The sequence below is a fragment of the Phoenix dactylifera genome, chromosome 7 (assembly GCF_051530095.1).
Source record: "Phoenix dactylifera cultivar Ajwa chromosome 7, Ajwa_hap1_PhDact_Kaust_v1.1, whole genome shotgun sequence".
Lineage (NCBI taxonomy): Eukaryota > Viridiplantae > Streptophyta > Magnoliopsida > Arecales > Arecaceae > Phoenix > Phoenix dactylifera.
Window position 1 is genome coordinate 34518928 of NC_143196.1, and position 21671 is coordinate 34540598.

At 41.8% G+C, this 21671-nt stretch overlaps 1 protein-coding gene across 9 annotated transcripts in view; it reads right to left on the reverse strand.

The window, feature by feature from the left end:
* ATM (Serine/Threonine-kinase ATM-like protein) overlaps positions 1-17558 on the reverse strand; it is an 84153-nt gene extending 66595 nt beyond the window's left edge. For all 9 annotated transcript variants that reach the window (XR_015967572.2, XR_015967573.2, XR_015967574.2 and 6 more), the window contains exons 1-12: positions 17198-17558; positions 16954-17062; positions 16619-16762; positions 15476-15637; positions 15178-15373; positions 14808-14964; positions 14585-14724; positions 14414-14501; positions 14213-14316; positions 11705-11803; positions 2668-2724; positions 2381-2462 (exon numbers count right to left, since the gene is read on the reverse strand). Coding sequence is in view for 6 of the 9 variants with exons in the window: in XM_088701880.2 (XP_088558006.1) it covers positions 2381-2462; positions 2668-2724; positions 11705-11803; positions 14213-14316; positions 14414-14501; positions 14585-14724; positions 14808-14964; positions 15178-15373; positions 15476-15637; positions 16619-16762; positions 16954-17062; positions 17198-17266 (1407 nt within the window). In the remaining 3 variants the exon portion in view is untranslated. The remainder of the gene's footprint in view (positions 1-2380; positions 2463-2667; positions 2725-11704; positions 11804-14212; positions 14317-14413; positions 14502-14584; positions 14725-14807; positions 14965-15177; positions 15374-15475; positions 15638-16618; positions 16763-16953; positions 17063-17197) is intronic.
* Between the last annotated feature and the right edge of the window lie 4113 nt (positions 17559-21671).

Genomic DNA, 21671 nt, shown 5'->3' on the forward strand with positions numbered 1-21671 from the left:
CAAGCAACAAAATAAGTACAATTCCAACTTGGACTAGCATGGGGTCCACATTTAGAAGTGGAAGCGGGAGCTATGTCCACTCAAACAAGGAAAGGGGGAAAGAAGGCTATGGTAATCAAAGAGAAGAGGTCAGATTAGAGGACAAAAAGAAGCATTTCAAAACTTCGGGGGCCTATGATCCGACCAGCAAACCCCTCCTTTTTGCCCCCATTAGCAACAGTTGTATGGACTTTACAACAACGAAAAACTCTTCAATTGTGATTCCATCTATGTATTTTCATCTTAACTGCACTTAGACATATTCTACGTATAACCGTAAACATCAAGCCATGTCTCGATTATTTTGGGATCGGCTTTATGATTCCTCCACCAAGCGTTTCTGTTTTGGTTGAAACAATTAATCCAAAAATTAGCTACTTTCCACTTCTTACTGCAATCAAGTTAGGTTGTGGCATACAAAACAAAGGCAGCCAAGCATTCAAAAATACTAGATTTGGATTGAATTCATTACTAGGCATGCTTTTACAATTAGACTAGATGTCAACCCAGTACCAACTCTCAACCCCTTACATCCAGGCTTGGAACCATCAATCCACCAAAGGGAACCAGGTTTAGACCAAGGTCAGTGGAACCGATAATGGGCACCGTACCGGATTTCCGGTGGCAAGAGTTGGTACAGGCTCGCATCGTGCCGTGTCAGGCCTGTACCGATAGAGGGGAGGGCGACGCAGACCATGGGAAAGAGGAAAAGAGAGAGAAAAGAGGGGGGGAGAGAGAGAGGGAGAGAGATCGGTGGACGGTGGCGAAGGCCGACGGAGGTCGGCACTCGATCCACCGCCAATTGCATTCCCCTTCACCTCAGTTCATGGGGCTAATGGTTTGTACATATCGGCCCATACTGAGCATATAGACTCTTGCTAATAGTGAACAAATACTTGGTATGCCCCTATACCAAGTATCGGTATCAAGAAATGGAATGTACCACCATTGTACCGGTCGAGTACCGGTACCGATACTACAAACCTTGCCTTGCAATACTAGCCCTGTTCCTACATCACTACTTGCACCAACTTTCTCATCAAGGATCATAAACTTGCATTGGATTTGATCATACCTTACGAGTTTTTGATTTCAAAAATTCCATCGATTACGACTCTAGATTTCATCATTTCAATTGACAATTACAATAAAATCCAAAACATATTACTCAAAAATAAAAAAATTAAGGTTTGTTGTACCGGTATCGGATACTAAGTACTGTACCAATACCTTATCAATACCATGTGGGATAGCTAGTACGGTACGGTGCAACTCTCGTACAGACATAATGCTGGAAGACTTTTTTACACCCAATCATGGAACCGCCTAAAACTAGGTGGTGCGGATAGGTACAACACAAAACCAGACAGTTCCACCAAGTACAAGTCAATTCAACCACCATGTTGCACCGAATCTTGACACCTTACTGATACTTTACTAGTATGCTAGGTGGCGGTACAAGTCTATACAATAAAAAACTGGACAAACCGGTAGGTTGCACCGATACAAGAAGATTCTACCCCTAAAATCATACCAAACCTCGGAACCTTACTAACATGGTAAGGTACACTCAGTACGGGTCGATATGGTGAACCATGGAAGATATTAAAAGAAATAAATAAAAATCAAAACGATCACATAAATTAGAAATCATTATTGAGTGATTAATTTTTTTTAAATCTCTAAGTGCACTATTTCAATGATGTGGCCTTAAAAAATGAAAATAATTTTCTAAAAAATAAAATGCTAAAATGAAATTTAAAATGTAATATACCACTTTGTTGATTGATGGCAATCTAAATTACAATTTAAATATCTAACATATAGGAGCTCTATAATACTGAGTTGATAATTTACTTTTGCTTTAAATTGCTTCAAAATGCAACTTTATAATACTTCCAAATCTTCAAGAACTTGCAAAATATGAGACTAATATAGAGGATTTTTTTATTTTTGAAAAACAAAAAATAGCAAAAAAAAAGAACATCAACTTCTTGCAAGGACAAAAATTTTGACTCATTAGTTATGACCACAACTTTAAAACTAATCTAGTCCATGATCAATTGTAGCCAATACCAAAAAGCCTCCTGGTGAAATTTAGAAACCTTCCTCACTGACCCTTGTATTGACATATATCAGCAGTCGCCAAGACAATTCCCCAACCTACTCACTTCAACCACCATTATATTATATATTATAATAATATATAAGAAATCCAAATATTTAGTGCTTTCTATTGCAGAATAAAAAGGAAAAGCAAGTATGCATATAGAATGATGCATATAAATGGCCTTACATAGACTAAGATTGATAACTTAGAATTTGTCACAGGGAGGAGTACCTCATTTGAAGTGAAAGATGAACAATCTGAAGGCTCCTTCGGAGGGCAAAGTGGAAGCATATGAGACAATTCTTGTAATGCCCTTCAAAATTGTATGGAAAAAATAAGTTTAAGAGATATATGGTTTAACCATCAAACCGAATAATTAGAGTGCAAATAATACTAACACAATCAAGAAGAAAAAGACGGAACATGTGGTTCAAATACAGCAACATCCGGAAAATATCACCATTATTCAGTAGGCAGCATTGAAATGCAATACGCCTTAACAAGATTAAACATCATACCGCAAAAGCCAAAGAAGAGCATCGTACGAATGCAAAGCACTTGAGCTATTCAAAATCCTGAAAAGAAAAGAAAGAAAGAAATAACTCATGGTTGTAGCTTTATAAAATGAATTTTTTTCCTGATTACAGAATCTTTGTATATATGGAGAACTTGAAATCAATCCTCATGCTCAGCTGCAAGATATGCAGAGAAGTACGAATATAATTAAAATTAAAAAAGCAGCTTGAAGAGTCAATCATGTTATCATAATGTTCAGAAACTGACTTTTCTTAATCACAAAGCCATCTGAAAGTTTATCATTGAAGACATTTTGCATGTCCATATGTTTCAGTTTTTGCGCATTTGATTATCATTTGACTGAATATAGCACTTAATGTATAAACATAATATACATAATGCCTTGTTCCACGGCCATATGCAAGGAAGCACAAATAGCATATATACTTCATAAAATGGTAAAGTCGCATTTGTAATGGCCGTGCCATATATTGGAGCTGCAAGAATAACAAAAACAAAACATTGTAGTGAAACTCCTTGAACAGATCAAATGTGCTTCAAAGAGAATTTTAAAATAAAATCAAAAGTTATTGACAAGAAAATTGAAAGTAAGGCTGCAAATGGGTCGGGTGGACCCGTGACCCGACCCGGCCCTGCCCGACCCGCTTAGACCCGATCCAACCCGATTTGAAGGACCCATGGGGCAGGGTCAAGCTCTAAAATTGGACTCGTTCCATTTTTCAGGTGGGGTCTAAGTTTAGTAAATTCTGACCTGATCCAACTTTCCGTTTGATTTTTGGGGCAATTTTGGGATACCTACCCTATGACCCGACTCGACCCGATCCACCCCAGTACACCATTAGAGCCCACAGGGATGCTTAAGGGGTCTTTAACTCTCTATTCCTTTAATCTCTTCTTGTGTTTGAGGATGAGAGGAATGGAAGAGACTATTTGTGTACCATTGAATGGCATAAATTTTACATTAAGGCTTAGGCTGGTTGCATTAAATGGGAACACTATTCTCCTAAGAAGAAAGTTCAGACTAATGAAGGTAAAATAGAGTATAATTTTTTCGTGTGGAAGAAGATGAGTTCATGATGAGTCCTTTGCAACTGTTGAACTTTGCCATGTCTCATTATCAAAACTATATTCCTCATCTTGGCCCATGTATGCTTTTCTAGTAGTATATTTAGAAAAAATAGTAGTAGATGCATTCTAACAAATTCAGAGGGTATCACTGCTAAATAAAAAGGATTAGCATTGATGCAACCAAGATCTGCGATACCGGCCGTGCCAATGTACCGGTAGGCACCAGTACCGGTATCGTACCAAACCGATCCAGGTCGTACCGATCCGGTTCGGGGACACACCGCACGAGAGCGCACAACTCCACACAGGCAAAACGCGAGCCTCATTTTCCTCTGTTTCCCCACTTAAAACCAGAAACCGCACGCGTTTTCACGCGCCGTTTCCCTCGCGAGCCCGATTCCTTCTTCCTAAGCCTTCTAGTGTCTTCTCTTCTCTCCTCCACTCCTCCCGCAAGCAAGCCCCGACGAGGATGCTCTCTCCTCCGCTCTTCTCCCGCGAGCAAGCCCCAACGAGGATCACCCCGACGAGGATGCTCTCTCCTCCTCTCTTCTCCTGCGAGCAAGCCCCGACGAGGATCACCCTGACGAGGCCTGGTACCGGTAAGTCTCCTCTTTCTCTTCTTCCTCTTCTTCTTCTTCTCCTCTCTCTTCTTCTTCCTCTTCTTTCTTCCTCTTTCTTCCTCTTCTTTCATATTCTTCTTCTTCCCCGATCGGTTCCGACCCCTTTTGGGTCGGAACCGATTTTATATGTCGTACCGTACCGGTGCCTGTTGGCACCAGTTCGGTACGGACTAAACCGACATGTTCCGGTCGATTCAGCATACCTTGAATACAACTCTTTTCTACTTAAAAAAAAAATATTACATACATGAACAGAAAATTTTTCTCGTAGCTAACAAGGTTGAGCCTATCATTATTAGGTTAGTTAGTAATGACATCAATCCTTGATGCTTAGGCACTTTCACTTGTATAGTCTTGCAAAACCTACTTTCTGTAATTTTCACTCATTGCAAAAGAAATCAGGCATTGGGAATGATAAGTACAGGGATCCAACATGGACCTGACCCAGACCCGACCTGAACCCAACCTAGACTCGACCAGGATCCAAATTTTTTGGATTGGGACCGAGTTATATATGGACCTGACCAGACCCGAATGATCCAAATCGTAGTAGAATTTATAATTTTGATCCTTCTATATCATCTTTCTTCATCTTGCTACCTACTTTTTGATGTCAGGGAGTGCTCAACTTGGGCTGAAAACTCGAAGGAAGAAGGATATGTCAACGCAGGGTAGAAACCCCCTACTACAGCATGTACGATACAAGATGTTAGAACGGACGGATGGTAGTTCGAAGAGGAGCAAAAGCGCATCTCTCTCTTTCAAGATCGAAAACACCACCTCGGCTCGCCACTCCAAGGATACAGTTCTCATAAGCATACTCGCAGACCCTCGAAATCCACCAAAAGGGACGAGATGGAGAATAGAGAGAAGGATAAAACCTACAAGAGAACTCTCAGTAACCGATCCAATAAATCTATAGAGTTGCCAAATAATTAAATAATCTTATTATTCTTAATATTAGATGCTGTCGGAGTAAAGGATCGTCAACAAGGGCATTCGTCCTTCCTGAAAGCATCATTTGCTCAGGCAGAGAATGGCCATAGAAAGCCTTTTCGGTTGATCATGTGGACCTATTTTCTCTTATCAGAGGCACTGGTGTCGAATGTTGGAGTATTTCTATCGATCGGTCATGTCATATAGGCCCGAGTCAGACATCAAATTGCTTCGATTTGAATTATCCGGGGTTTGGATTTCTGCGATTATTCTTTAACTGGAGTTGTTGAATATCAAAAACTTATTACACGGAATCCCATTTTTTTGGAACGAGTTGAAAGAGTGGGCATTATTGGTGGAGAGGAAGCAATAAATTGGGGTTTATCAGGACCAATGTTACGAGCTTCGGACTTTATTCTATAATTGGATGAAGGACTGGTTAAGGTATGTCCATTGGTACCACACGTAGTAGAATTTGAAGAGGGTACAATAGGAATTGCTCTGAATTTGGAATCAAATAATGTTGGAACCGCGAACAGCTCTTTGCCTTTCTGCTTCAAAGAAAGAGGTGGGGAGAACCATCAGTTGGAGCACCCAAAAAGCTTGGGAAATGCCTTTTCTGAGCCGCCTACCTATCCGCTACTCTCATTGATTCTCTCATAAGGTGATCCGGCGCGCACAACAACCAAACCACTTGACTTCTTCAATCTATTCGTTTGGATACGCGGTAAGTGAGTTTCTGTTATTCGTATTAACAGCTACTCTAGGAAGAATGTTTTTATGTGGTGCTAACGATTTAATAACTATCTTTGTAGCTCCAGAATGTTTCAGTTTCCCGCCGGTAAAGTGTCTAAAGACCCTGCAATCTTCATTTTGATTTACCTTAATGATGCTATAAATCCGGTTTGACCGGCGACTCTGTTCATAGTTTTGAGATTTTCTAATTGAAATTTCGCAAAAGCGATTTGTTTTTAGCCCTTATAAAAAGAAAACTGATTCTTGAACCTCTTTCACGCTCATGTCACGTCGAGGTACTGCAGAAGAAAAAACTGCAAAATCCGATCCAATTTATCGTAGACTACTACCGAAAAATTTTTTGAAACTTCTTTATAGACTTGTAGAGACCCTCTATGTAGTTGTCTATCTAGGGCAATCGATCTACTTTCCCCATAGCCCTGAGGCTGTGTCTCGATCTCCTACGTGCGAAAGATAAGATACGGGAGACGGGGTCCTATAATGTATTCAATTTCCGATTTCAATTCTGTAATGGGACACCTTTTTTTATGATATTTGTGACTTTAGAACATATATTAACTAATATCTCTTTTTCGATCAACCCGAGTATCCAGGAAAAAGCAGAATATTTGATGGAAGAACAGGGGATCCTTTTGAACAACCTGTTCTAATAGGAAAGTCCTATATCCTAAAATTAATTCAGAACCGCAGATTTTTTGGTCCATCACATTCATGCATTTACGATTCATGTGACTGTATTGATATTACTGAAGGGTGTTCTATTTGCTCGCAGTTCCCGTTTGATACCTGATAAAGCAAATCTTGGTTTTCGTTTCCCAATTGCTTAATTATAGTATTGATTTTGGGGTCTGTATATTTTGTGGTTCATTGGTATATTACGAAATTGTAATGAAATCCAATCTGATTCAAATATTTCATATCTCTCCTTGTCCAAACAAAATGGGACAATTTGAGCGGAAGGTCCACAGATATTTTTTGTTTCCTACTCACGCGGGCCCATATCCTTGCTTTTCTATCAATTTCTAATTCCGATCTTCCCCCCCAATCTGATATTATAGTGCTGGTATAGACAGAAATTCCGTTATTGTCCAATTATTAACGGTAGTAAATACCGGGACTTTGCAATATTTGATTGATCACAATTCTATAGAATAAGGATATACAAACAAGAACCAATCCCAACGAAAAGGCAGAAAAAATGGGATTGGTAAGTAATACTACTCCCAGACCTCCTAATACAAGAACTAATCCCAAAAATACTACAAGAATATCGTGTATTGGTCCAGGTAAATTCCACAAAGTGGATTAAACCCCCTTCGTCAACAGATAAGTAGCACAAGGCAACTCTTTTGTTCAACTTTCCAACACGGGACTCCAAGTTCTATTCTAACTCAAAGAACCCTAACTACTAACTTCCTAATAACATCAAAAGTTCTCAAAAAGAAAGTTCAGAAAAATCAAACTTTCTAGAATTAACTAACATCAAAACTTTCTAGCAAGACAAAACTCATGTTGGGTTCCTAGATACGTGCAAACAGGACCTGCAACCCATGCAATGATATGTGCATCCTAGGCGCTTCGGCGTCATACTCCCCGGTTGGAGAAGACACGCCATCGAGTCTAGATCTTCTCGATATTCTTGATCTTCTTGGTCTTCTTAGTCTACATAGTAAGGCAATAGGTTGGCAAAGTTGAATGTTGCAAATACTCCATAGTCTCCAAGAAATTCAATTTTGTAGACATTGTCATTGGCATGCTTCAGAGCCTTGAAAGGGCGATCAAATGTTATATTGCATGGTGTTCCAGTGGCAGGTCACACTACAAACGAATCGAGGTTGGGTGACGAGCACAGAAAGTTGATATAGTCCTCAAGTTTGATGAGAAAACGAGGCTTGGGTCCAGTGTAGGTGAAAGATCAATAAAACCAATGGTAAGGTCAAATGGAGTGGAGAGATAGAGTAAGTACAGCTTGGGGTCTTGCGACATGATAGGCTACCCATAGACAACATGCTTTGCGGCAATGGTGGACATGGCACAAGCCATCATGGATGGCATCCACAATGGGTGGAGTTTCTCGATGAGTGCCCTCTGCAGATTAATGTACTCCTGAACTTTTTCACCGATTCACAACTTACAAATATTCAACCATAGAGCTCATCATCTGCAGATCTTATAGTTAACTAGGACCCCTTCTCTGCTAGTTCCTTTCTTAAACAACAAACTTCAACATGAAGATTTTCGATCATCATTTTGGTAGTCTACAACAAGAGTATCAATTGTCCCAATGTTTTTATGAACATGCATTTTGATCTGTTTAGCTCGGTCTGCATACTTCAGGGTATTCACAATGTGATGATTTTGATCATCGACAACTGATATCGCAACAACCATGTTCAGTTTCTCATCCTTCTCGTCTCCCTCATAGCTTTAAATGTCATTCGGTAAGCAAGTGGAGAGCATTAAGCATTTTGGTAATTTTGCTACAATGGGTTCCTGGAGAGTTCTATAGACACTTTGGACTTGCAAGACAACATGCAAGGTGAAACATTGCTTGTACAGCTACAGAGGTCGTGACAACTCGAAGGTATTCTTCAATGGATGGTGCATGTCTGCTTCTACTCCAGTCGGACTCCTTCAACCACACATCGAACACTTCTCGCCAGATATCTTGAAGTGTTTTCTATAATGACCTTGTTGGTTGAAAATCTTTAATACAATATTACATATATGGTCATCAAGGGCATCAAAAATAACTTTACTATGCCCAAATAAGCCTTCGTCCTCCTACATTCGGGTTGCTTCGATGAGGCGTTGTAGTTCATTCAATGAACCATGCTCATCAAAAAAATCATCTGCAACCGTAGCTAAGATTGTACACTTTGCCACAACTTTCTGCACAACAGAATCTAAAGGGAAATGGGGGTAGCAGCAAAAATGTAACAATATGTTGTTTTCTCTATTCCGAAGCCCATGTTGGCAAGGCTTGTATCTCTAGACCACCTCTTAAATTCATTGAGTTCAGACTTGTAGACTAGTTAACAAATCATAAAATTTTTCATGGTGAGCTGGATAATGTCATTGGGACATGATAGCCTGCAAGAGGAAGCCTTTCCAATCCATAGAATATATCGTTGGTATCTTTCTATGTAAATCTGGTGCTTCAGATGATCCATTCATGCTCACCAAAGAAGCTTCAACTCTTGCTCAATCTTTTTCTGGAGATTAAAAAGAGAAGAAGGGCTATTTTTTAAATCTTCACCTAGCAATCCCTTCTACAATATTTTGTTAGCGGTGGTCTTGGCATTTTCAAGTTCTGCTTCCCCTAGATGCATCAAATGTTTTGCTTTATAGACAGCATACATGGCTCCCAAGAAGTCTAAGGTGTTGTTGGGTCGAAAGGACATGTACACTAGTTTACTCTGTCCCTAAAGTGGAGGAACCTAGTGCCCTTGGGCTTTTGTACGTGATGGATGTAGGTTTGCATTTGCATAGCATTGGCCACCTGGTTGTTGATGATGGGGAGAATCTAGCTTTGAGATAAAAGTAGAGGCCTCGCTCGGACCACCAATGCTTCCCCTTGAGCGGCAAACACCAACTCTTCTTCACCTTCATCATCCCACTTAACCGACTGCTCTTCTTCTTCTTCTTCTGCACCAAATTCTTCTACCAATATAATTTTGCAATTCAGGCAGTTAGTTGCAATATACCTAAATTCGTGGCACTTGAAACACTTTTGAGGGTTGGAGATTGAAGAATTCGAATGGTTGGAGCCGGTATCCTTGTCCATCTTCAAAGGTGGTTGGGAGCAGTTGGGTTAGAGGATGCCAATGTCCTTGACACGGAACTCCCTCAATTCGACACCCCATCTCTATATTTTGAAAAGTGTGAATTACTTGTTCTTAGTTGCTGCTTCTCAACTTTTGTTGCCAATAGTATCACGTCGTTCGACGTCCAATAGTGTTTGAGTTGCACAAATAGCTCAATTTCAGACTTCAATTCTCCAAGATATCACGCTATAGTTTTTCCTTCAAGCTCCTTGATGTCGCACGTTATGAGAAGTTGTTCGAATTCCATTATGTACTCTTTTACGGTCATGTTGCACTGCCAAAGATTGTAGAACTTAAAGAAACTTAGTCTGGCGATAATTTTTAGGAAGGAACTTGCATTTGAATTCACAACGCATCTTTTACGGTCATGTTGTAGCAAACTAGATATCTAAGTGATATTCTTAGATAGGAAGTTTAGATTGTAGATTGATGCTACAACTGACTTGGCATTCTATCCATGCTCTATTTTAGTCTATTAGATATCTTTAAACATAATAATTCGTATAATCCATAAAGAATGTTCAACTATTGGAACACTTTTCAATTGCTTTTTGAGCCTTGTGGGAAAAAAATTATCATGCTAGATGTGTCATAACGTGCTTCCAAAAAGATATTCATATCTTATGATAAAAATAAGATTTCTATTTGTCCAAATTTAACTCTTTCACTTTAGAACTCCATATGTGTGATCCAATCCAGATCCGAATTTTTTAGGTTAGGATCGAGACCCGACCTGACCCAACTCAAATGATCTGTTGGGTCAAAAACTTTAGTCGTGGACCTGACTCGAGCCAACCCAATCTTGTAATTGGCTAGGTCAGAGTCCAAAATTAGGACCCAAACAAGGAACTGGGTCGGGTCGGGGTCACTCATGACCCAGTCCGACCCGACCCATTTGCATCCCTACCTTAGACGGCCATTCTAAGGATACAGCTCTCATGCGCCCATTCACAAACCATGAATCAACCAAAAGAAAGGAGAGAGAGAATAAAGAGAAACAATGAATTAATTCCAAAGAAATTAGCCGCTAGTTCAATGACTCCATTAACACCCTAGGTAGGAACCCTAGGGGTATTTATAAGTAGTATAATAAGAATCTTTTCCTTTTCTTTCCCCTTTCCATATGCCATCGCCCAATCTTATTATAACTCTAACTAAAATAACAAAAAGGAAAGTTAACTATTGAAATAACAAAGCGAGAAGTTCACCATAGGAAAGTACACCCTACTTGAATATAACCACTAAATAATTGGCATCCGACCATAGGCTCGAACCCACTACCACAATATTAAAAGCCTTGGATGCCTTATCAAAGCTTCAAATTAATTCCAATAAGAGCATTTAATCAGGCCTTGAGGCCAACTCCATATGTGCAAACACCATAACCAAAGAGTCACCAATCTCACAACAAGCAGTTCAGCAACTTCATGATAAACACTATGTCTAAAATCCATACGCCTCACATTCTTCATATAACAACTTTGATCAATTATCTCGTAATTCTTGTCAATAAGTGAATTCAGATGAATCTGCAGCAGCATGTAAATGGTGTATCCCACTATTTCATACTTTTCGAAATGGTTAATATTTAGAAAATGTTGCTTCGTCGGCATAATTCACCTTTGTTGCCATCTCATATTTATATTCCTTAAATTTGTAATTATATAAACCATCTAGGTGTGCGAGTTTTCTTTCAGTTAATAATCCTTGTCAATTTTAACAACTCACTAGCAAAAGAATAGGCCAAATATGATGAATGTGAAAATACCAATGCACTAAAGTTAATTAAATCCCTTCAAATATCAAAATACCTTCTTAAACTTTCACGAGTGCCTTCAAACCAATAAATTAAGAGAGACTTGTCTACACGAATCCCATAGTTATGGATAAGAAAAGAAAAGGCACCATTCCTGCAGCAAAGAAGGGAATTTTGAAGGACTTAATACAGATACAAGACATGTATAGTGAACATACGCTCAAGTCCATGCCAAATTGTATATATTTGTATCAAAATACGGGTGCTGACTATTGTTACTTCACAAAACGAGTACTGATTATTGTTACTTCACTAATCAAAACCATTGTTTATCCATTATCAAGAAAATTTGCAGCAATATAAGACCTTGCACAAATCATAAATATATTAGTAAACTATGCTACGGTATTGACTAAGTCAACTATTTAACAATCCAAAATTAATTAAAAAATGCAATAGCAGTTAAGACAGATACAATAAAGAAAGAGCTTGAAAAAACAATAAGCACATAATTTATACTTCATACAATTTCTATTACATAGAATCAGGTTATATAGCAAATACCCCAAAGTGCACAAACCATGTATATATTTTAAGCCATGTACACCTTTATATACCTAGACATATGATAAGTCCAACTAACACCATATCTAGGCGTCTTAATTATTAAAGCCTTTTGTGACCAGTTTGTATTTGAATTAATAACTCGATAAGACTCTATTAGAAAACAAGAGGAGCTTGAATTGCCAAAATAGCATATATTTGGACCATAAAGCCCAATATCAAAAGATACATTTTATATAAATTTTAAATTAGTTGATATTTAACAAGAACTATGTATTGTTTAAATGTACTTATTAAATATTTTTTATAGAGAAAATCCATCTGAGTCATTTGATATGAGTATTTCAGTTGAAATGTTTATTCACTTCTCAAATGTTAATATTTCTCATAAAGATAAATCTACTTCAACCTTTATATTGAAATCTAGCAACTGAAATAGTTTAACCATTATATGCAGATGGCTCAGAGAAGAAGCTTACCTACAAGTACATAATATTGCATGCACATAAGCAAAGACCCAACTCTAGATGCTCTCTCAGCTCTTAACCATTGACCCAGGTGACAAGCCCCCTATACCAGAAGTCAACTCTTGAGCCACAGCACCATCCTGCCTAACAGTCATCTCTCTTCTTTTGTCCTTCTTCCCTTGCTCCTCCCCAAGACCCTATGCTTCAAACCACCGGCAACTTCAATCAACACTAAAAAAGCAGACAAACAATATCTTGAACCAGCACACAACCCAGTCCCACAACACCGCTACTTACAAGTATTTCACTTTACCAAGTTCAATACTTCTCCCTTCTGTTTTTGTTCTAATTCATTCTACTTTCAGAGAACCATAAATCAGAGTTTTTTGCCCTAGGTTATAATTTTAATAAGGGATTCTTTATAGAATTCAAAAAGAATCAGTGTCACAAATATATAGCATAAATACATATTAATTTAAATAACTTCTTGCTATGTTTGACATTTTTTTGTTGTCATCGACAAGACAATGGAATGAAATTCCTTTTGAGTGTTATTTGCACACAAAATTGAACAGATACAACTGGCAATGAGTCAGATCAGGTCATGCTCTACATCTAGTCTGAAGCCTAATCCAGCATACTTTATACAAAGGGATACATAAACTGGAATACAAGAACCACTTTGTTTCTTGGCTTTTTGCAGAATCTTAAAAAAAAAAAATATTTCTCAATAATATTAGTATCCTATTATCAGTCATTTTTTACCTAAATCTTTTATGCAAAAATGTACTTAGATTACTTATTCTGAGACCTTAAAATTATGTTTACATTATATTGTCAACTCTTTTTATCTTAATCAAAAATCTAATGATATTCTTTGGTGTCATACTTTTGCTTCTATAGTTTTTTCGTTTGATAATATATCAACTGTGATTCTTTATGTGTTTGTTCTCATGTTGAAGCAATAATTGAAATAATGATCGCCTATTAAATTAAAGATATAATACTTATGAAGAACAATTTTCAGCATTCAAGTCCCATATCTCTTCTGACTTTCTTATAAGAGCCCACCTATAATATTAGGCTCCAATCAAATGGTTCATATTGAAACAAGTAACATAAATCTTACATATTCTAACATATAGTACTAATAGGATTCCAATCAAGTACTGTATCAATTAAAATAAAGTTTGCATAATATCTGCTTCATATTTTACATGGAAAATTAAATATAATTCGTAGATTTGATTCAATATTTGATGTAGCAATTTTTAGTGTTGTTGGATCCATATTTACATTCATATCCTACAATCTCTAAATAAATACATTTAAGTTTAGATCCTTGCAGCATCCAATATATCGACAATTGTTGATGAGCAACATTGGTATCTTAATGAGTAATTATACTATAAATCAAGGAAACCTTTTAATTTTTCATGGCACTCACAATAGCAGAAAACTTAAAATATCATTATATATCAAGTATGATTTTCAGTAAAGAAGCTATATAAGATGTGACATCAGTTTCTCACCAAAGCCATGAGCCTTTCATGATTCCATCCTTAATGCGAGCAGCAGGATGCTCCATTTTCAGCCGCTTCTCCTGATACGATGTCTTTGTAGTGTTTTTACAAGCCTGAATAATAATAACTCTTTAGCATGAGCAAGTTCACTAATATGATTGACCAACAAATTCAAAAGAATTGCACACACTACACATTTGAAGTCAGGACCTGATAAAAAACTGTAGCAGCAAGCTCCATCAAACCTTGTTGAGTGCCTCCCAGAGTTCCAACCTTATCATCTCTAGACGTATCACTCCTAGATATCAATGCAATATCAGCAGATACATATACAGCCTAAAAGGTTTCAAGATCATCCATCAAGCAGAAACTAAGACTCACCACAGGAAACCAGTACCAATATTAGTGCTTTGGTCTAATTCCTTGAAAATAACATCAAGAAGTTGTTCTATAACCGGACTTCGTTCTGACATAGTCCTGCTGAGCTTTAGTTGTACTCTTGCATAAAGAATGAATGAGTTCTACAATGAAAAAATATTCATGAATAGAGGAATATCTCATTATAGTTTAGACCAAAAACAAAAGAGATTATCCACGCAGGAACCTTTAACCCTCGATCACGAGTAGTAAGCCAATAACGAAACATAAACCGTTGTACAGCAGAATGAATTTCCATGGCTTGATATCCAAGATTTGGGCCATCTTTTAGCAAATAGGTATTAATGCATTCCATTAGCTTGCGTGAGAACTTACCCTCATCCCTGGCAAAGTTCCACAAATGAAAGGCATTATATAATTTGCAATCCTTTTTCTCACCCTGTATAAAGCTACAGTAACCTTAGTCATAAGAAAGCACAGAAACAATAAATACAACTCTTGAAAACCATCTCCTCTTAATTCTTCATAAATGATGCAGCTTCTGAATGTAACAAGATCGTACGCATGCCTCATAAATCCAACCACATAATGCTTACCTAATCTGTGAAAAAAACTCAATAAACCCCTTAACAAGATCCTCCCTGATGTTATCTGGAAAATCGCCAGGTGGGTTTTCCAGGAGGGCATGAAGAGACAAGATATAGCGGAAAGCTTCCTCTTTGGAGCTGGAATGACTATTAGATTTCATGTCGATGGACAATCCTACCTTATTTATGAATAGATCTACTAGACCTGCTTTCAGAAAAATAAACACGTTAGTAGCATCAGATAAATAGCATACAGAACATATCAATCTGAGAGTCACATGAGAATGAATTTAAAAGACAAACTCACTGCAATAAACTGGCTTCCTCATTTGATAGCGGTAATCTTTAACAGCTAGAAGATGCCGTAGGATGCTGCTGTATTCTGACTGAAAGCTAGGAGCATCTTTTATAACATCCCATATATGATTAAATAGAAGTTTAACAACAGAAAACAGGAGGAGTTTTTTTCCTGCAAAATTTTGATTTTAAAGACATGAAAATCTAGAACCAAAAGAAAATTGCAAGTGTGGAAAAATTAAGGTCCATCAAAGTACATCACTGTCTACTGCTTACATTCAGTCCAAACCAAACAAAATTTGGATGCAGTTTAAAGACATGAAATTGAGAACCATAAGGTTCATCACAACTACATCGCTACCTGCTGCTTACTTTCAGTCTAAACCTTGACATGAAAATTTTGATACTCGCTACAATAGTTGAGATGGTGATTGAGGTGGTCACTTGTCAATTCATTGGTTAATGATCCCGTTGTGTCTTCTGACATGGTGGTTAAGTTGGGAATAGTGGTGGTTCTAGTGATCCTTTGTCAATCATTTGGGCATTGATAGCCTGGTATCTTTTGAGATGGTGGTTACAGTGGTCATTCAGCAATCCTTGGAGATTGTCGTTGTGGTGACCATCAAGTACCGATCACTGTTTATCATAACCTTTTATAATGGAGTTTCCTTTCAAAACTGCCTACATTGTACACTGGCTTTGAGAGGAATAGAATCTCCTACTAAAATTGGAAGAGAACGAGCAACTAGCTAATGACTTATGTCATGAAGAAGCAACCTGTGTAGGTCTAAAAGTACCTGTTCTATGATATACTGACAATTCCATTCTAATTAATCCATACGTCAGCTACAGTGGCTCCTGATCATGGCATTATCCATATTACTAAGTTTGAAGATGCATACAGCAATCCAGTTGCATAAAAGTTGACCTTCTGGAACATACTTTGCCATAATTCTTTTCCCAGTACACAACTAAAAATGCAAGCTAGCATTAGAGGCGGGTGGCGGTGGTGGTGGTGAGAGGAGGAGACAAAGGTAATTTATGGAACTAACTCATGATCTGGAAACAATATTAGCAACAACAAACAACGAAAGAAAACTGTTTCGCGACCAGTACAACAAATAGTCACATGTAGCATCAATCTTTTACTGACCTGATAGCTTCTGATCCTCAGCACATTGGATGGCAGTGCGAAGAGTCTTTGCCAGAACTAGTTTCGGTGGACGTTTCTTGCTCGTGGAGATCTCCAATGCAATGCACTTCGTCAGCAATGTAATGAGAAAAGGCCATGTCTCAGCTGCAAAACAATAAAAAGAAGCAAGATTATGCACCCTTCTTCCCCATGATACATTCAAGAAAACAGTGGATTACGACCAAGAAATCTCAGCAGCAGGAACAATAGAAACGAGATCAGACACCCTTCTTTCCCAAGACTCGTCCAAGAAAACATCCGATTGTTATCAAGAAACCACAAGAACCTCAGCTCACCATGAGGGATCTCGTTGGGCTTGATCCTGACGGTATTCTCACCGAGTAACCTACAGAAACTGATCGATCTCTCGCCCTCCAGCCAGCTATTCAACAGCTTGATCCCTTCCTGGAAACCATCGAACAATGAGAAAATTGCAATCAAGAATAAATCAAGAACCCGGAAAATGATAAAGAAAGAAGAAAGGAGCAGGAGAAGGAGCCATTAGGTTGAGGGTTTGGGCAAGGGATCGGGGGAGCTCACGTCGCGGGCCTTGGCCTTGTCGGAGGAGATCTTGGAGATGATCTCTTGGACGTCTCTCGAGGTCGCCATGATCCCGCGGCGACAGAGCTCTCATCAGCTCTCCTTACTAGGAGGATGGGGGCAATGGAAGCGAGGGGGGTTAGGGTTTCATTTATAGGGTTCGAAGGAAGGAGGGATGGCTTCAAAAGAAAGGAGGCGGAGGAGGAGAAGAAGAAGCGGGAAAACGGGAAGGGGAGGGCTTTGGAAGGAAGAAGGGTTTGAGAAAGAGGGGATGGGATTTATAGGAGGGGGTTTGGACAAACGGGTGCCTTTCGGAAGGCGAATGGAGCCGGCGCGTGCGGGCCGAGACGTGTCTGTGCCCGGAATATGAGCGGAGTATGTTTTATCACTTTATGTACATACGGCAAATCGTGTGCCAACTTAAGGTGCAGTTGTCCCTACGGCACACAATATCCCGACTTCATGTGACGAATAGGAATTGCAACATTGCACGTGTGGTTTGCTCAGCGGTACATGGAATTGGCAAGTATGCTCCCATTTGCTCTCATGCAAAAATTCTATTATTTCTTACCACCAGTCATTCTGTATATAGAGTGAATGGAGAAAGTTATTTTTATTATCAAACAATGCACAAATAAAATTAGAAAAGAAAAGATGGAAGTCTTATGTAAGAATTCTCCATGAGAGTCCAATTATCTGAATATAGACATAAAATATAGAAAGTGGAGATGCATGGTCCCCGTTCCTACCTAGTCATGGACATTAAAAATGCTAGTTTTTAACGCATAAAACTTGCCATATGTTCTTCATAAAACTTATTGAGATTCCAGATTTGTCATTTAGGTCATTGAGCAATACTTATTGTTAGGGGAAAAACCCTAAGTCATACATCCACGGAGGCGCTCGGTCGAAGTACACCGACCGGAAAGCCGCTCGGCCGAAGAGCGCCTACCGGAAAGCTGCTCGGCCAAGGAGTGCCGACCGGAAAGCTGCTCGGCCGAAGGATGCCGACCAGGAAGGCGCTCGACTAGAGGGCGCCGACCAGAGCGCGCGCCAAGAGGTGCCCCACCCAAAATAAGCTGCTCGGTTAGAAAGTGCCGACCAAAGACAGCGCCAAGGCGCTCTGCTAGAAGGTGCCCGTCTAAAGGACGCCGACCAGGAGTACTCAAAGCAGCCCCGCCACAGGGCGCCCCATTGGGCGACCAGCTCGGCTCGGCACCCTTGCCGAGCCGATGCCTTTACCAAATGTTCAACCCCCGCCTAAAGTCCAAGGGACTTGACAACTCCTACGGCTTGCGACCTGCCACTATCTCCAAGCCATCAAGGCATAAGATCTCCGCAGGCGTTCGGCACGACCTGCCATTAATGCATGAGACTCCCTTAAGTCTCCGATGCACTCAGGCATTTAATGAACACGGCCCAAGACGATCTCCGGATCACTGAACCATCAGAGCGTATGGCTCTACCTGGCCGCCGGTTCATTCGGTAATAAATGCACTTACCATCCACAGACCCCAGGCCCGCTACGGCCGGCGGTTCAACCACTCCAACAGGTCCGATCGACCGTAACAACTCCCTGGTTCCGGTCTGATTCGGCCCCGTTCTCCACTACGCCATAAATGGGCCAAATCGTGCCCAATTATCACGGACAGGGACAAATCCCCCGATTACCTCCCAGACAACGTAATCCCCTCCTATAAAAGGGAACCTGGGAGAACCAAAAAGGGGGAGGAAGAAACAAAAACGGAAACAGATCCCCGGGACTGAACCCGCCGGGGAAGCACAGACGCAATTGAGGACATCATCCTCTTCGTCTTCTTTATCTTATCCAAATGTTCTTGCTGTCTTCCCCATATACTCTCTTCCCTGCTCTCTCCACATACTTGTCCCCTCTGACTTAGGCATCGGAGGGCCGGCGCCGGGGAGCCCGGCCACCGGTTTTCTTTGCAGGACTTGCACACCCCCCCCCGCGGCAGAGGACGCAGCCAGCCGGCGCACCGCCGTCCGCCCCCTGCAGCAGCGGAGCTCCTCCTTCCCCGGCTTCGCGGCGGCCCCTGGGTCCAATTTCCAGCAACAGTTGGCGCTAGAAGGAGGGGCCCGAGTTCGCTGCCATGAAGCTAAGGAGCAAAGGGGCCTCCAACGCCTCTCGACGTCCTCCACCCAGTCCTGAGCACTCCGTCCGAAACTCACCACCTCCGGCTGAGTCAGTTCATCAAGTTCGGCCGGAGCGGTTTGATGCCCTGGTGCAACAGGTGCAGGCCTTGGCCACCGCTGTCCAAAGCCTGCAACCTAGAGGCATCCCAACGGCACCGCCTCCCCCGGCTCCAGTTCAACCGGAGCCCCCTATAAGCGGGCTTCCTCTTCGAGGTCAGGACTCTCAAGTCCAGGCCTCCCTCTGGAGAGAGCACCCAGTCAGAGATCACGGAGGCTGGCCACAACCTTCAGAAGCTGAGTCGGTTCCAGGGCAACCTGCACCCGGAGGAACCGCTGTAGCGATCCTCCAGAATGATGAACTCGACAAGAAGGTCGAAAAGCTGGAGCGCCAAATCCAGGCACTCCACGGGAGAAAATCGGGACGTAACGGCGACTTCGAGTTCAATACGAAGTCGCCCTTCTCCCAGGAGATTGAAGATGAACCGGTTCCCCTCCGGTTCAAGATGCCCCAGGTGGAGCCTTACAACGGCAAGGCTGATCCCCTTGACCACCTGGAGAGTTACCGGGTCTTAATGGCCCTACAAGGAGCCTCGGAAGCCATGATGTGCAAGGCTTTCCCGGCAACACTCCGAGGACCAGCCCGGCTTTGGTTCACCGGGCTGAAGCCGAGTACTGTCTCCTCCTTTGAGCAGCTCGGCAGACAGTTTGCCGGCAACTTCGCCGCTAGCCAGCCCCAGCGGCGGACATCCGACTCCCTCCTCGACATTAAACAAAAGGAGGGAGAGTCCTTCAAGGAATATCTGGACCGGTTCACCGCCGCAACATGGGAAGTCCGGGAGCTTGACCAGTCAATCGCCATGTCAGCGCTGAAGACTGGAGCCCGGTCCTACAGATTCCTCTTCTCGATTGAGAAGAATTTCCCAGCGAACCTTACAGAAATGTTCGCTCGGGCCCGGAAATATGCCAAGGCTGAGGAAGCCGTGGCCGTCAGGCGGGGCGGGACCGAGCAGAACCCCAAGAAGAGGCGCCGCGAGGAACGCGGCCAGCCCAGAAGCTCATCTCCACGACAAGCCAAGAATCCGCCCCGCCCGAGGAGTCCACCCCGACTGAGGGGACCGCCACAGCAGAGGTCACCACTCCGCCCGAGGTTCCCACTGCAGGCCCGCGCACCTGAAGGGAGGTATGAAAAATACACCCCCCTCAACACCCCTCGGGCCGAAATTCTCATGGAGATCGAGAGTCGAGATCGCATCCGGCTCCCGCCTCCGAAGCCTGATACCCGAACCCGGCGCGATAACCGGAAGTATTGCCGTTTCCACCGGGACAAAGGTCATGATACCGAGGAGTGTTACCAGCTCCGAAATGAGATCGAAGCACTCATCCGCCGAGGGGTGCTTGATCGGTTTGTGCAAGGCCGGCGTGAAGAAAAGCAGCCCGACGAAGCAGCAGCACAGCCTGAAGGTTCGAATGCCAACAGGCCTATCGCCGGCGTCATCAACACTATCCGAGGAGGGGCCTCGGCTGGAGAAGCCTCGGAGGGAGAAACCTCATCGAAGCGCCTGCGCGCTTCTGAAGTCATCTCCTTTTCAGACGATGACTTAGAGGGAGTTGAAACTCCCCATGATGATGCCGTGGTCATCTCCATGATCATAAATAGATTTGATGTAAAATGCATCTTAGTCGATAATGGAAGCTCGGCGAATGTTCTGTACTTTGGTGCGTATTGTAAAATAGGGATGACCAAAGAACAGCTACGGAGGATGAATGCTCCGTTGGTTGGATTTACTGGGGATTCAGTCCCAGTAGAGGGCGAAATCAACTTTCTGGTCACGGCCGGGCTCGCCCCTCGTGAAAGCACCGTGGGGATGAGCTTCCTCGTGATACGTCTTCCTTCGGTCTACAATTGCATCCTCGGAAGGCCAGGCCTCAACGCCCTCCGAGCAGTAGTCTCCACTCACCATCTGCTCATGCGATTCCCCACCAGCCGGGGGGTCGGCGAAGCCCGAGGAGACCAAATGGTGGCAAGGCGATGCTACCTGGCGACCCACGAGGCAAAGCGACCCGCCGAAGTGCCTGTCCCAGTGACTGACCAGCCCTCAACCAAGGTTCTGGAGGCACGGGTCGACCCTCAGAAAGAGCGGGTAGAGCCCGGTGAGTTATTAATTCAGGTTCCCCTACGTGAGAACTCTTCTGAGCTAACCGTGCAGGTCGGCTCCGGCCTTGACGCGCACGAGAGGGGTCGCCTCGCCAACTTCCTACGAGACAACATGGATGTTTTCGCATGGTCGCCTGCAGACATGCCGGGGATAGATCCAGAGAT